Source organism: Trachurus trachurus (genome assembly GCF_905171665.1).
Source record: "Trachurus trachurus genome assembly, chromosome: 13".
NCBI classification, from domain to species: Eukaryota; Metazoa; Chordata; class Actinopteri; order Carangiformes; family Carangidae; genus Trachurus; species Trachurus trachurus.
This window is the reverse complement of record NC_139892.1, coordinates 29960949-29977181: the sequence shown is the minus strand read 5'-3', so window position 1 is coordinate 29977181 and position 16233 is coordinate 29960949. Positions and strand designations below refer to the sequence as shown.

The 16233-nt window shown below is 41.8% G+C and overlaps 1 protein-coding gene across 1 annotated transcript in view; it reads right to left on the bottom strand.

Annotated features, from left to right (window-relative positions):
* The window catches only part of dph1 (diphthamide biosynthesis 1), a 59765-nt gene that overhangs the window by 12394 nt on the left and 31138 nt on the right, over positions 1-16233 (bottom strand). The window contains exons 4-8 of the mRNA XM_083985424.1: positions 11071-11192; positions 7611-7765; positions 6079-6200; positions 1935-2003; positions 1219-1375 (exon numbers count right to left, since the gene is read on the bottom strand). Coding sequence (XP_083841550.1) covers positions 1219-1375; positions 1935-2003; positions 6079-6200; positions 7611-7765; positions 11071-11192 — 625 coding nt within the window. The remainder of the gene's footprint in view (positions 1-1218; positions 1376-1934; positions 2004-6078; positions 6201-7610; positions 7766-11070; positions 11193-16233) is intronic.

Genomic DNA, 16233 nt, shown 5'->3' with positions numbered 1-16233 from the left:
ATGGATGCTTCTGTGGGGAGAGGAGCTTCTTTCATTGAAAATGGAGCAAGTCTGGAGGGTGCCACCCAGTGTCAGCTGAGATGAAGGTGTGTCTTCGTGGTTGTTGTGCTGGTGCAAAGGTGGAGGCTTGGAAGCGGAGATGTAGGCTGGGAAATCTACTGCTGAAGTTCCACCTGAAGTTCTTCATGAAGTTGCTGCTAGGATACAGACTTAACATCCTGAGGTACTTTTAATAATATAAGGAGACTTCAATCATGTTTCCCTGATGGATTCACTGGGGTGGTGGTGGAGAGATGTGCCCTGAAGATGGTAGAGGCCATTCTGATCAACTCAGATCATCCTCTTCATAACACCTTGATGGACCAAAAAGTAGCGGTAGTGGAAGGCTCCTCTGTCTTCAATGCAGGTTGGAGAGATATAGAAGATCCTCATCAGGCTTTTTAATACTTCTACAAATGTTGGATGAGCTGCCAGACAAATGAATTTCCCTTTGGGGTTTAATAATGTGATTTGTATCATATTGTATTGGCTAACAAAACCCAGGTGTGGGGGCTTTAAGCCTTTTACAGCTTGCATTCAAGTGGAGATTGATGAATTCGATCTAAATGTTAACTTGTATTAATTTAAGATACGATGACATGACATGGCCAAATACCTACAACAGCACAGGAAAACAAAGTATGGGTACATCAAACATATATGTTTTAAAAGCAAGCAAAAATCCCCAGTGCTATTATACTCAACCTTGTGAATTTGGTTTCACAGTTTGCCGAATAACAACATGAGCGCCGTTTGTGATTGATTGAATTTAATCAAAGATTCAAATTCTAAAATTACTGAAAAAGCTTTCATTGGAGAAAACTATGAACTTTTGTGCAGTATTTTGAGACTTTGATTTTCATGTCTGGTTGATTATTTCTCATTTATATTGCCAAACTGATACAAGGAATTGCTTAAAATTCACATCCCTAGCAGTAACACTCCACATAGTCAACCTTGAGGCCAAACTGTGGGATCAAGGTTAGAACTTTCTATGGCTGTGTGGCTGCATCATCCCAAATCTTAAATAACAAGCTCCCAGTGTGAAGACTGCTTGTCCTATTAGTACTTCATGTCACCACACTTGTCAGAGAAACTCACACTGAAAAATATTACAAACCATTGCATAAGTGGCCCTAGGATGTGCAGACATGTTGAAAGGAGGGTGCAGACTCTCACCTCCAGGACTTTGGGGCTGCCCTGCCGGCCCAGTGTTCCCAAGATCAGGCCCCACCTCTGGGCTGAGCGAGCCTTGTCGATGGCCTGGAGTCTAAGGGCACGCATGGTGTTGTGGTCATAGTACTCCCTGGAGAAAACCTTACTGTAGGGGTCATATCTACAAACAAACACAGGCAAAAAGACACACCTCATTATACACATTACCATGTATTGTTCAGGTATCTATTTTGAGGACAAAAATGCAAAAAAGGTGAAAAAAAAATCCAATCATGAAAAGCCATCAAGTATGACTAGGGTCTGTGTATCCTTGGGAAAATGGAGGTATTTCTGAGCATCTAATCTCCTTTTCTCCGGTACAAGGGGTTCACTTGAGATTAGAATCTTGTTTATGAGAGAGACCTGTGATCTGTGCGACAGTGCATATGTCTATAACAACACAATTTCACTTGCATACAAACAAGACCTCATCAAAACAGAACTTCATACTCACAAAGTGTTATCATGACACTGTAATCATGACTGCCAGCGTGATACAAAACTTTTCTATGTATGGACATTTTAATAGGTATTCACTTCTCTTTTAAAGTTATTTATCCATTAACACATTTCAGTTGTGTGAATAAAATGCGTCATGATTTTGTTGCTGCTGCTGGTAAATGAAGTGTAGAGACATCAAAATACTTGAAGACAAAAGGTGGAACTTTGCTTCACGATACCTGTAGGCGGGGATATCTGGGTTTGCTATCATGATTGACTCCAGGTGAAATCTTCCATCTCCCAGATAACTACAGAAAAAACATCAAACATCAATTCAGTGTTAGAAATGAACAAAAGAAATTAAAGCTGCTTTCCAGCAGTGGTCAGGGCCAGGCAATTGTAGGCAATTTCAGGCAATTCTGAGCAACAAGAGGCAGAATAGGAAGTCAACAAGAACCATTGGTATTACAATATCACACTGAGCTAATTAGCAAGTGACAAGCAACTGTTAAACACATAACAAGTTGGCCTGATCTAGCTTAAAGCTAAACATTATCGTCAAGGTGACTGAGATGAAAACACATTTTTTTTAAATGTAAAAGGAGCTACTGAATAGATTCTGCACATTGGCTGATAGTTAAGCCAAATAAAAGCTGGAAAGTGTTGATAAAGAGTTTTTCTCTCAGCGAAGCTCTCTGGATCATATATTATTTTAATTTTTCTATGTAGCAGTAGTCTCGTCTAATCCACACAGCAAAATGCTCCAACATAGGATTTTGACACTAACTCCCCTAACTCATGGAGCTTGGTGCTGGTGGCTTCACAAATGGACTAAACCAGCCACCTGCATCTTGACAGCATGGAGATGTTGGTCATTTGATTCATCAATGATTGTTTTGCTCCATAAGTGAAAAACTGATGTTTAAAAATGCCATTCTTGCATTGACTGCAATTGTACACATGAGAACAGAGTTCATGTTCGTTCAAATTGTTTTCAAAACATATTTTTTTTTAGATAAAATTCTGATATTTGCCAAACTTCATCTACTACTGTATGACTCCAAAATTGTGTCATTTTTTTCAGGAACACTGACAATGTATTTAGCAAAAATGTTTACAGTTCTCTTTAAAGTCAAATGTTTTCATGCACTGTTGGCTAAACTAAAAAAAAAAAAAGGTGTCAATTGAGCAAAAATTATGGGAGGATATAGGTTTATAAGTGTCACAGTTTTTTTTTTTAAAAACAAAAAAACAAAAAACAGAGCGATGGACCTCATGATTTTCACTTGGTTTATTTATACAAAACTTTCTAGAGTGTTGGGGCTACACTTTGGTGAAAGTTGCAAAACTGTAGCAAGTATGGTTGAATTGTTATGAATATTCAAAGTTTAAAAACTTTGAATATTCAATACCCCCCTCCCCCCCCCCCATGAGAACCATTGACATGTGTTTGCAGCTGAGCAAATCTGGCATGGGACTGGACCTTTGTGCAAAGTTTGGTGATTTTTAATGCAGTATTTCCTCGGAAGAAGAAGAGGAAGAAGAAGAAGAAGAAGAAGAAGAGAGAAAGAATACTAGCTGCTGGGACCCTAATGAAGAAACATAATTTGTACCACAGAGACCCGCACTAGACAATCAATGTCCAATATGCAATCATAATAAAAACTGGCCTATTTTCTTTTTTTACTTTTCTTTCCACCAGCTTGTGCTTCCTCTTTTTTTTTTTTTTTTTTTTTAAAGATACAGTATATTCCTCTCTGCAGTCATTTAACAATAGACCAAAGTGTTACCAGGCAGACGGCCTGTGGCTGGGGTAGAGGGGCCTGACCGTCTCTGCTGTCCAGGAACATGACCCCAACGATTGGAGCATGCTGTTTACAGAGAATGTGAGCCCTTCCAATTAACCCCGGGTCTGGTGCTGGGGATTCACCAGGCCCCGAGCAGACGCAGAGTTCAAAAACCATAAGTACACAGAGGCATGTAGGTGCCTGAACACACAAGCTCAGACAGAACACTTACATAAACCCCTATCTCAGGGTCAGGCTGAGAAGAGTCCTGCTGTTAGTGTGAGGGGGCTCGGGTCGGTACCCCTACTCATTACTGCACAGCCTCAGAGGGCCCACTGAGACAGGACATGCAATTAAGCCCACTAATTGGTCAGTGTTTGGAGCAGCTTAGAACTGGCTGTGGGTGGTTTTCTATATACACCACCTGGAGACATCTTACAGAGATTTGATCTGTAAATGTGTACGTGAATGTGTGAAAGCACCTCAGATGCACACACATCTTTCTCACTGTACTTATGTGTATCACAAATAACACTAGGTGACAACACAAAATGAACCTGAGCAGAGCCTCTGTATCACTGCTTCTCTTTGCTTAGCAACATCCAAGGCCCTCATATAATTATGTTCCAACAATAAGCCTGCTGCACTTCAGCCACGGTTGTCCTCAACTCTCTGTAGCTTTAAGAGGCTGGTGTGCTCGACTCTCGCTCTCTCCACGATCACAGTCCTTCCATCCATATTGTTCTTTGTAAAAGTGCTGTCGCTACAATGGTAAATGCAATGTGTTTGTGTTTCGCGATACCCTATCTTCACATTTAGGCTACATCTTTGTATTATTCTATTATGAAGGGAGAGCAAGAGAACAGGCAGCTGATAGAAATGGTCCACTGGGTAGTTCTTAACATTCTTTTCAATACACTTTCAAGCTTTTAAAAAATACTTTTCTTCATTATAAAAACGAGACAGACCGGACCCTTTCTAAAGCCTCAAAGACTAATGGACCACCACTCATCCTTCATAATGCTCAAGTAGTTCAAAGCTTAGGCAAAATGTAATTACAACCAGTGCATGTAACATTTTTGGAGCTCTGACTAATTCTTAATTAACATAATATAACCCACTGTTAAATATGAATTTACTGTGCTATTAAAGGTGATGAACAAAGCCATGAATTGGTTAAGGAAAAGCTTCTTCTGTGCAGCTTTTGTTTGCAATAGTGGATAATCAGTCAATTGCGTCAATTCCTTGGCAGTAATTTATTAAGGTACAGTGCAAATACTTGTGTACTGCATGTAGGTGTGTGTGTGTGTCTGTGTGAAGACACCGAGTGAGAGAGAAGGAGGCAGGTAGAGAGGAAGAGAGAAGCGTACCAACTCTCAGGCAGGCTAATCGATTCTGTCTCCCATCACACCCCTACACACCCCGAACTCACACATCAAAGACAACGCACATTGGATTAGTAGGTGAAGCGTACCCTAACCCCTCCACTTCCTTCACATGTACAAAAGACACACACACGCACAGCACTTTTGTCTCCCACAGGGACCGGCTTATGCGCATAGCAGAGATTGTCCCCGTGTAGTCGTTTTAATGTCACGCACCGGGTGATTCTAATCACATGGGCGAGCACCAGATGTGTGTGTGGATCAGATGTGCTGAAGCACCCAGACATAATTATACCTGTGGAATTACTTCGGCTGGCTATGCATGGTAAAGCATATGATTCTCTCTACTGTTGAGCTCTGTGAGATGTATAGACACCAAAGTGGCTGCGGAGGTGTTGTTTGTTGCTGGGACCCGTTACTTTGACAGAGCGCTCTCTTCCCTGCGGCACAGTGAGATAAGCATCACTTTGACAAGTCTCACATGCACAGCATTTATATCGATGTCAAAACATTGAAGAGCGAGTCTGTTAGGACACGTGCAGCTACCCACTACCACAACCAACACTTTTTGCTCTATTTATAGGAAATGAAGAGGAAAATAACAACTTGAAACAGGCAATCACACAGGCTGAAAGTGATTTACAGACGAGCGGTGACATGTCGCAGTTCTATCACCTCTTTCAGCATGTTCGTTCTACAGTAGGTGGAATACGTTGTGGAAACATTTCTCTAAAACAGGAAAAAACTGGGGAGCATGTGGATGCGTTGTGGTTGGTTTGAAACAGCCCAAAGTGGCCGTGTCTGACTGGCTTTATACAATTCACTGCTTTGCACAGTGTGAAGGTATTTTTAGCCTTGCCACCCTGGATCAGCATCTGGCTGTTATATCCAGTTGGCTATAGCAGAAGCCTGATTGGAAGCACACAGACATGGCTGGTTGTCACAGCTACCTGCATGTATGTATGCCTGGTGCGACTGCTGGGATGTCTCACTGATTTCTCCTTGTGTCACATGGGTGGGAATGGCACTGGCAGGGATAATTATTGAAGTTAATGGGCGGGGAGGGAACAGAGCAGTGGCAGTGGATGAGTCAAGGCTGGATGTCTCTGGATATCTGAGCATCTCCTCTAACTAAAAGAAAGAAGGGACAGGGCCCTGGGTTGAACTGTGAGGTGGAAGACAGGAAGAGGAGGAGGAAGCGGATTTCTTACATTATAGCATTGACGTGGCGTTCCAAGCGAGGGGAGGTGCAGCCCAAAATTTCTCCTGGGGACAGAGGTCGACACTGTGGGACCAGCATGTCATATTCTGGCTTGAGAGCTGCACTCACAGCCTGTGGAGCAAAGGGAGACGGAGAGATAGTTAGAGAGTTACAGGTTCTGTCCTTTAACCTCTCTTCCTTGTCTTGGAGTAGCTCCCAGCTTGGACTGGCTCTCCAAAACAAAAGAGCTCTATTGAAAAAAATGTATAACTGGTACACATATGAAACTGATGGCAAAACAGACACTATGTATTGTATTAAGACCAGCAGAAATGGTGAATATGGTTGCTGTGTGCCTGTATTTGTCCACATATTTTGTTAGTCCTCAAATTTCTGCATTGATTGGGGACAAAAAAAACAAAAACAGAATGCAGGTGCAATTGAGACAGAAGATACTGAATATGTATGCAGGAGGAAAAAAACAGGATGTCAAAAGATAAAGGATCAAGAGAGGGCAGTGATGCAACAGCTGAGAAGATTACACTAAAATGTGAAGTGATCCTGAAGGGGTAATACATGCCACCGATTCTCCCAGAGCTTTAATTATCAGTGCAGCCACCTGTAATATCACATCACAAATAATGAAGAGATGCAAATGACAAAAATATGAACTCAACATCAGCGGGGGAAATAAATATTTTCTGTACTTCACAGACTGACTTCTTCTAAACACCTACATTTACTTAAGAAAACCAGAGGATGAAAGATCAAACAATTGGAGGAAAAAGAAGACACAAGTGTTGCTGCACTTGGAGGTGGAAGGACCAGCTGAAGGATTTAAGGCTAATTTAAGGCAGTCAGCAGGGAATTCAGATGAACTCCCAGCTTCTTTCGCCCATACTGTATGACCTTAACAAGCCTACACACACCATAAGACATGAGAGGGATGGATACAATACACAGATACATGTACACACATGGATGCACTCAAACACCCCAACATAAAATATGACCCACATGGGCAAAGCTTGGTTTAAAAATAACGGCGGTTACATTAGTGAGGGCCTAGAGTGGTGTCGGTTCAGCATAGCAAATGCAGCAGGAGGCATTATACAGTAGAAGAGAGGCTGGGGAAAAAAATGTGTTCAAGTTTAATGCTATAGATGCTGCCACTGCTTATGTAAAGAGCAGAGCTGAGCACGACGCTGAACCGAGAGGCCTTCCGAGTTCATTCCACCTTTCATATCCAAAATAACTGCTGGCGGATTTCTAAAACCCACTCTTGAACTGAGCTTAAGTGTGGAGCATGAGCTTGTTCATAAAAGCCAGTAACCAAAAAAGTATACTGTACACATATACGTTGTGTAGAAGTGTGTGTTAGTATGTGTGTGTGTTTCAATACTGTACATAGCAAAATCTGAAAATATACACAAGTGACGACTATTATTCAGCTACAGCTACTGAATCACTCTACCCTGGTTCTCTCTGGACAACAATGGAGCCACGTACACACAAAATCAAATAGAGCCAGTGTTCAATCACCTGCAGGGCTGCTACAAACTGAATAGTGCTGACGAGTGCCAGAGACTGTCCAGGGGGGAAGTTGAACTTGACCGTGTCCAGGAAGTGCACATTGTCCATCTGGATATCCACAAACACATACAGCATCTTAATGCCTGCTGTGGAGTCGATGGGGACTGCAGGGAGACAAAGACAAAGAAAGACAGATGAATAATTCACTCTGTTATGTCAGGTAGGCCTGCAGTATATACACTATTGATGGTACCTGAAACATTCAGTGATAGAAACATCGTACATACGTATACTATATAGCTCGTGGTTGGTACCTGTGTGATATAAGTGAAATGCATTCAGTGCGAGTCTCTGGCACATGCAGCAACTGATGCAAAGACCTCAATTATTTAAGGAAGGAGAGGGACACATGTGATTACTATTAATGCCATTAATTTCACAGACCATTTACTATGAACGCGGGCCGGGGAGAGGTAGCCAGAGACGTGCTGAGATAGATGTTGAAAAAGTAGGCGAGAGTCCAAGAAAAGAGGGGGAAAGGTCACGGATAAGAGAGAAGAATTATCATCTGCATTGATCACTGTAATTATTTTTCCTGTGGTGTTACATTTAATTTGCAGATCAGGGGCGAGAGGGGGCTTTTTTTGTTATGATAAGCAAATGGACCATTATGGTGCAAATGTCTTAGGAGCAAATGCAGATTAAAGCATGGCCTTGATTAAAGCAAAACTGAAAGAGGGAGAGTGGAGCGAAGCACGATGAGGGGGAAGAAAACTCATGGGGGGTGAATAGCAACGGGTAGCGTGGGAGAGACTGAAGTACTGTGATACATATCTTTACAAAGGGCTGATGTCAGATGGGATGGAAACGGGGTTGAGGAATGCGAGGAATAGGAATAAGAAATTTCTATGAATGTAGGCTGGAAAACACTGAAATTCAATTTGGGGAGGGGGGGGGGGGGGATTTCATAATGAACTATATAAATTCCAAAAGATAGGGGATGGAAGAGAGGAGTGGAAAAGGTAATAGGATACTGTGTGTGTGAGAGTGAGGGTTGGGGTTGGGTTGTCAATTAACTGGCAAGAGAAGTGATGAATGGGCTCACATCTCAGTGGAGAGCGTAAGGATGGGGATGGATAGGGAATTTAAGAGGGCTTTAGCTGCCAGCCACATGTTGAGGGAGAGCCCAAGCAGTTAAACATATAAGACTAAAAAGGGGTTCGAGGAGTTGAATAAAGACTCAGACTAACAGCTGTCTCTTGCTTGTTTATAGCCACTCCTAAAACGCAAAGGGCAAAGAAAAGTGACATCGATCTGTGTTCACATTAGCATGGTAGCCTGAGAGCACTTAGATGCTGCAATTAGAGACACAGTCAATGAGATGGACAGGACTCACTTGCACCATCACTGGTTTTTATTAATCTGTGCTAGCAATAAGGTCACTCGGCACAGATGCTTACTAGTGCCCATGTAAACAGACAGACACACACGCACACACACGTGTAGCGAGCGAGTGAGAACAGAAAAGGTTGCAGATAATGGTGTTCTGGTTTGTTTACAAATCAATATGTCCAACTAGAGTTCATTCTGTGTTGTGCAGGTGGAGAACACTTCCATGTGGACTTCCCAGATCTGTGTGTGACAAATGAGCAACAAGGTGATCAAAGGCGACACTGATAACGAGTGTTGTGTGATTTGGTAAAGTGAAGAGCTCACTGTTCTGACTTTTCACCAATAAAAACTCTCCTGTTTATCTCACCTTCCTATTTGAATTGAAATTAATGATCAGATAAATGGTGCTCAGTAAAACCTGGGTCAATGTCTAAGCTTGAGCGATTATAGTGAAAGAGCTTTGTTCTTAGTCGCTGCTCTTTTGAACATGCAGGCCAACTCAGAGAGGAGCAACTGGAAACGTGGCGTAAACAACCTTAAAACCATAATAAACATGATCTGAGCTGTATTTTGTGTGAAATTGTGTGCACCCTATGATAAATAAAGTACTAAATATCCAGTCAGTAATGTCTGTGGATATAAACTATAAACTGTTATCTGGCCTCTTATTTAAAACCATCCATCAGATAATGTCAATAACGCCAGCTTATACTAAAATTGTGCCTTGGCTTTATAAAGCTCTTTTGAAATGAGTCACGTCACCAAAATAGTAAGGATCTGCTTGCGATGTGGAAGAATGTCCAGTAATACTGAAAGCAACGGCAGCTGGCTGGGCATTATGTAATCAAGGCTGCTTTATCTTGCCAGTTTTTTTTCTCTGTGCTTTTTTCAGGTTGGTAAATATCACAATGAAATAAGCGGCAAATCTAAAAATATTACAAAAGTAATATTAAGATAATAAAAAAACAACAACTATTGGCTTCCTCTCTCCCTCTTCGGCCCACACACGTTCTGTTTTGGTCCTTTTTTTTTTGTTCAGACTAGTCAGGGATTCAGACAAAAAATAAGTCGGCATGGTTAAATAAATCTCCAAACTTCATATCAGTAAATACTGTAGAGCGTTAAAACGTATAAAAACATAGTTTCATGATGTTGCCCCTTATACAAGATGGAGACGAGACAACACCAATATTCAAAAGGAGATACCACAGAGGAAATGAAAGGGACATAAAGGAGCACAGGACAGACAAGGTTCTCTGTGAGTCAGTCAGAACACACTGTCTTTAATCTCCCACGGGTGGCTGACATCTCGGGAAGCAGCGCAGTGATGAAGGTCAGGATCACATATGCACTGGAACGTTTACATTGTGGATTCTGTGGGAATCTGTAGTTCATCCCATTTCTTCGACAGTTTCTTCCATCAATTAACGTCTGATCTGAGCACCATGGGAATGCGTCTACATCTTATCTCTTTTGCAAACATACAAACATGCATTCACGTAATTCCATCACCAGGATCAAACAACAATCAGGTGCACACACCATCACAAAGAGAAACACAAACATAAAGAAAAAAAAACACAGAGGGAGCTTTTTGTTGTATTAAAATTCTGTTGGTCATTTCTGGTATTTGGGAGAGGTGAGGTTGTTCTGGCAGGGATATATCAAAACTATTGATTTAGCATTTCCTCCCATATTCCCATATTCTGCAAGAGACAGTCGGCGAGGGCGAGGGTGAAGGTCCTCAAGAAATACTTGAGGTTTTCAAAGGACTGCTCTAATGCATGTTCACCATTGATCTGCTGTGTAAATGTGATGTCAAGGCTCCAAAGGTCTGATACGCCTTCCGTACTAGAGTTGAGCAGCCTGAACTAGTTATGCTCCCCGTTGATCAATAGCACCTGTCCGTCCGTCCATCTGCCTACAGACCGTCTTCTTTTTCAAGCAGCCCACTCTCAGTAGGTGGGAGTCCTTGGTGCTATTTTATGACATAGTCCTCTGTGTGGTTGGTACAATATGACTGTGGAGTGATGACAGAGAGGGACAAACATGCTCACACACAGCTGAAGAGACTCACTGAGACAACTGTGTCCGTAGTGCACCATGAAATCGGCTCCCAGGGCTCGGGCGGTGAAGTCGTCCACACAGCAGGCCCCGTACGTCACGTCTCCCATCACTATGGTGTCTGCCTCTGTGAACCTAGGATGTATGCACACAGAGACATTAATCAGTACAGTCACAGACCATATGCACCTCCTGTTGTTTGTTTCCATAGCGATCAATACCCATAGCATGCCAGGCACGGTGTGATTATGAGAGAGCTTAACAAGATCAATTCCTATCCAGTTTCTACACAGCGAGTATATGCGACTATATAGTATCTGGCCACTTTGTCAGTCAATGACTGACTCACACACGCTGTTATTCTTTTGCTCTTTGTGACCGGGAGCCAACCGCCTGTGTGTGGCAGAAGCCGCCTGGTTAAAGCACTGCCAGACGAGGGTTAATAGGTCACCCGTCAGCCTGACCACAGAGAGGAGACTCTCATAAGGAAGGGGAAGAAGGAGAGGAGGCTAGGACTGGTACACATAAACAGATTAGAGCCTGAAAGGACCTTGGCCAGTCTGTCTCTGGCCTGGATTTATAGCACAACTGCCTGGTAACAGGAGAAACAGCCTGAGCAACAGTTTGCATTTTGCAGGATGAGAATAAACTATTCAGAGTAGAGTAGATGCTTTATGCTACAACTAGGTTGTCAGAGCACAAGCACAGACCATGTGTACCTAATGTTCCACTTTGTGGCTGTTTTAGCAAAAAAAAAAAAAGAAACTCATTTTTGAATACACACTACCAAATTATACAGGCATCTGAGGACCCCGATTTGGAAAGAATTGATGATCACACTATGGAAAAAAACAGCTTTTTCATTTATCATCCTTTATAGGCAGATAAAATGCTGAGTAAACCCATAAAGACTAAATAAAATGGATAATGACTATGAGCAACATATAGGAAGTGCGTATGAACAGAAGCTTGAGGTATTGTTGTGAAAGAAAGACGGGTAGATGAGGGGGTGGCTGTAAATGGTGGAAGTTGTCAGGTATCTGTGGCTGTTTTCTGACAGATGTAGGTTGGACAGAAAGGGGGAGAATAGAAATGAGATGGAGAGCTTAGAGAAGAGGGAAGTGATAAACGGACAAGGCAGCACATACAACAACATCTGTAGCAGCCAACTGATTCTTCTTATTAATGTGTCTCCTGCTGCCCAATCTTTCAACCCACATCCACTCTGTTTATTCCTGACTCTGGCGCTTGCGAAGAGCTTCAGACAAAGTTTCTATTTAGCCTTCCCTCCCTCTTTCCTCTGATGTAATCTCTGGTTTGCACTCTCGCTGGGTTCCTCATCATCATCCCCTAGTTTTCTACGTTGTCTCTCTCCTCTAATGGCTGCTCTCAAGTGAAGGGCAGTGCAGGCCAGCTGCGCCCAGGAAAACATAGACAGCAACTCATCTAGTAGATAAATATTTGCCATAGAAGATTTGAATCAATTACCCTCTCTCTTGTCAAGGTTTTTATTTTTGCCTGTGCATGTGTGTACCGTGTACCTGTTCACATGGAGGAAGTTTAGAGTTGTATAAATGTGCACCAACCTTTCAGCTAAAAATACACAGCCAGCCCACCAAAAACATAAGAGAGGCTATTCTCAATCTCTTCCCTGCAAAGCACTACACACCATGCAGAACCATCTACAATGCAAAACACCACACTACAGAAGATTATTGTATCTAATCAGCCATCTATCTATCTGCCAGAAATACCATTATCACACCATCTCCATTGGCAGGGCAAGGCATATCTAGTTATTTCCAGAGTGAATACACTGAAATTTCATGGTAATAAATGCTACGAATCTGATTAAGAGGCCTGTATGAGACATGTGATGCTACTGGGACATTGGCAGGGTAATTACTGGGCAATGTATAGTCCCATATCCCACTGGGAGAGGGAGGGAAAGAGGGAAGAAAGAGGGCAGGATGAAATAACGGTAGAGAGAGAACGACAGTATTTAGTGTGTATAACTGTTAATCAAGTCCACACACTCATCTCACAGGGGATATACCATATGACCGTAGGGCACATATAAAGCACTAATGCCCCCAGACCTTCCTAATTTGCATTTATGCTTCTCTCCATCCACTCAGCTATCTGTCCTTCCCTCCATTCCTGTCTGCACCCCCCCCCCCCCCCCCCATATTAGCGCTGGTTTTGCCACATCTCGGGATACTCAGTTCAGCCATTCCAACTGAAATGTCATTAAGATCTAATTAAGATGTCAGAGAAGCTTGTGAACTCTATAGCAGGCCTTGTTAATTAGCTCTTTAGCTCACAGCTCAATATGTGTGAGAAATTGGCAACCGATTAGAATCTTTGTTCTATAAAAAAAAAAAAAAAAACGCTGTGCTTGTGTGTGGTGAACATGCAACTCCTTGAGGAAGCTGCAATATGCATATGCGCACCCACTTCTGCCCATATAATGGTGAACACATGCACATACACGTACAACTGCGGATTCTGTGCAAGCTGATTGTATCACTGTTTATCAACAGGTTAAGTAGCTGATATGTTGTATATAAATAGCATCTCACTCATCTCCATTATTGTTCTAGTGTGGCAGAGTAGGCATGAAAGCAGATTAATCTTTCTGCTCCTGTCCTCTGGAGATCATATCCGTTTCTGATGCTGACAGGAATTTCCTCTGATGCTGCCATAAAAGGAAGAGGACTTGTTGCCACCGGTGCCTCACAGCTCAGAGATGTTGCAGCAGACAAAGAGAATGAAAAACTTCCGACTTCGAACCGTCCCATTAGCGCGCACACAAAGCCACTCTGTCACGGATAACACTTATCTGCTGATGAAAATTACAAGGGTGAATTTAACTAACAGGCTTCCACCAACTGTTTGAATAACTGTTGATTTAAGGTTTGTGCAGTTTTGAAATGTAAAAACTCGCAGGTATTTTTGCTCTAACATTCAGGATTCCAGTTAAAAATATGCTCTGAGAGGGACATTTTTGTATTCAAAAGCTGCATGTAAAACAGATTACTTTCGTACCCAGGTTAGTTTTATCAGCTTACGTTTTGCTTTCACCACATGGCCAAGGTTAGCATTAACTGCTGTCTACTTGCCAGACCAGACACTACAGTGACATAGTATTGCAGTTGAGCAAACAGGGCTAGCTGGTAAGCATGCTGACGTAAGTCGACAAAAAGTAGTGATAGCAGAAAAAGAGAGTTTCTTTCTACCGCTGGCAGCAACTGTTAGTGAAGCTCGAAAGCTGAAGTTGCATCGTTTCTACTAAAACAAGTCAGTAAGCAGATGTTATTGCTAACGTTGGCTATGTAGCAATAAGAAAACGTACAAACAGCTACCTAAAACTTTCAAGATAATTTTGATACACTATACTTGAGCAGCAAGGCTCTGTTTTTGATCCATTTTTACTGTAGTTACATAAATACATTTCAAATGTGTTTGAAGAAGTAGGAGCGTGTGTGGTGCACTGGTGCTATATGGGTACATATCTGCCAAAAGTATGTCTTTGTACTTTATTAAGGGGAAGGGGGCTCACCAGACTTAATGCGACAGTGCTTCACATTCACGTAATTTCAAACACTGAAAGATGTCAAATATAGCATCAGTGCTTGACTTCACAGTGTTTCAGATAAGTCACATAGATCCATCACAGTTGTCAAGTTTCAAGTAGCCTATGTACACAAAAGAATAAATGAATGAATGAAAATGTACACACATTTATAATAGACACACAAATGCACACACGCACACACACACACATCAATATTAGCACCTAATGATCTTTTAAAGCCCTCCATTGAGACAGATGAGACAGACATGTTAGAATAGTAATGATGTGGAAGTTTGTATTAAAAGCACAAGATTTGGCCCTTATTTTGAGGCAACAGCTATGCAGTACACTGCACAGTGCCATATTTTTGTATTTGTGCATGTGAAAATGTATAATTAATAATAATAATAACTCTAACCAATCTAGCTTTCATATAGCTCAAAGTCAAGAATAAAGAATGAAGGGAAAATGTTACTGCTTGACTTCCTGATCCCCATTTTTCCTTCTGCTGATATACGTAGAGGAAATACTATGGGTAAGAATAAAAAGCATATGATGCTTTACACTATAATATTAAATGCAATCAAACCTGTTTTAGAAAAGTAGAGACCACAGACCATCTTGAAATGGGACAATCTGACCCATGAGTTAGTAGTGGTAGAGTGCCAGTACTTGTAGGTTTGCAAAGTTTTGTGCTCTTCTCTTTGCAGTTGTGGCGCTATGTGTCGACAATAATTGTCCACAGGTATTACGTATGAACACCTGCAAGGTACTGATGTGTCTCAGTGGTACTGATGACACACAATACACGCACGCACACACAAGGTGAAAACAACACCAGCCACGCTGTCACGGATGGTAACAAGCTCTCATAAACCGCATTAGTACTGCTTGTTATGCATTTATGCATATGCTTTGGCAAGTGTGTGGATGGTCAACAAGCCCGTCAGACAAAAAAAAAAAATGAAAAGGGGGGGAAAAAATGGCAACAGCTGAACTTTTCACAGTTGTATGCCATCATCAGGTGGGCTAATCCAATTTGCAAATTTGCATGCTTCATTATTTCCCTACTGATGTGATTTAATTTGTTCAGTGGTAACTTTACTAGTCAAGTGAAAAATGGATGTGGAAATAATTAGTGCTTTTCCAACCTTTCCATGTTTTAAAGTTTGGCATCCTTTGGGGTCAGTGGTTAACATCGTAGCACTTTCGCAGTATCTAATGGTAATTTCAATGGTATCTAATGCGCATCTGCCTTCTAATTAAGTCATTAACATGATATTAAACTACGACAGGGAATATGAACAACACACCACATGTTACTCTGGCAGCATACTAACTTGGAAGTCACCAGTCAAAGCTCTTCATACAGACAGAAAGCAACAAACAGCGTGTCAGTGAGGTGTTGGCCCACCATGTGCAGCTCAAACAGCTTCAAAGCTCTTTAGTATTGATTCTCCAAGTCTCTGCACATCAAAACATATTCTCTCATTAGTTGCTTTGATGATGAGCACTGTCTATCACATCGGTCAGAAACCCCTCATGAGAGTTCGTCTGGGTGGAGATGAGAAGAAGGCCATTATATACAATTCCTATCAT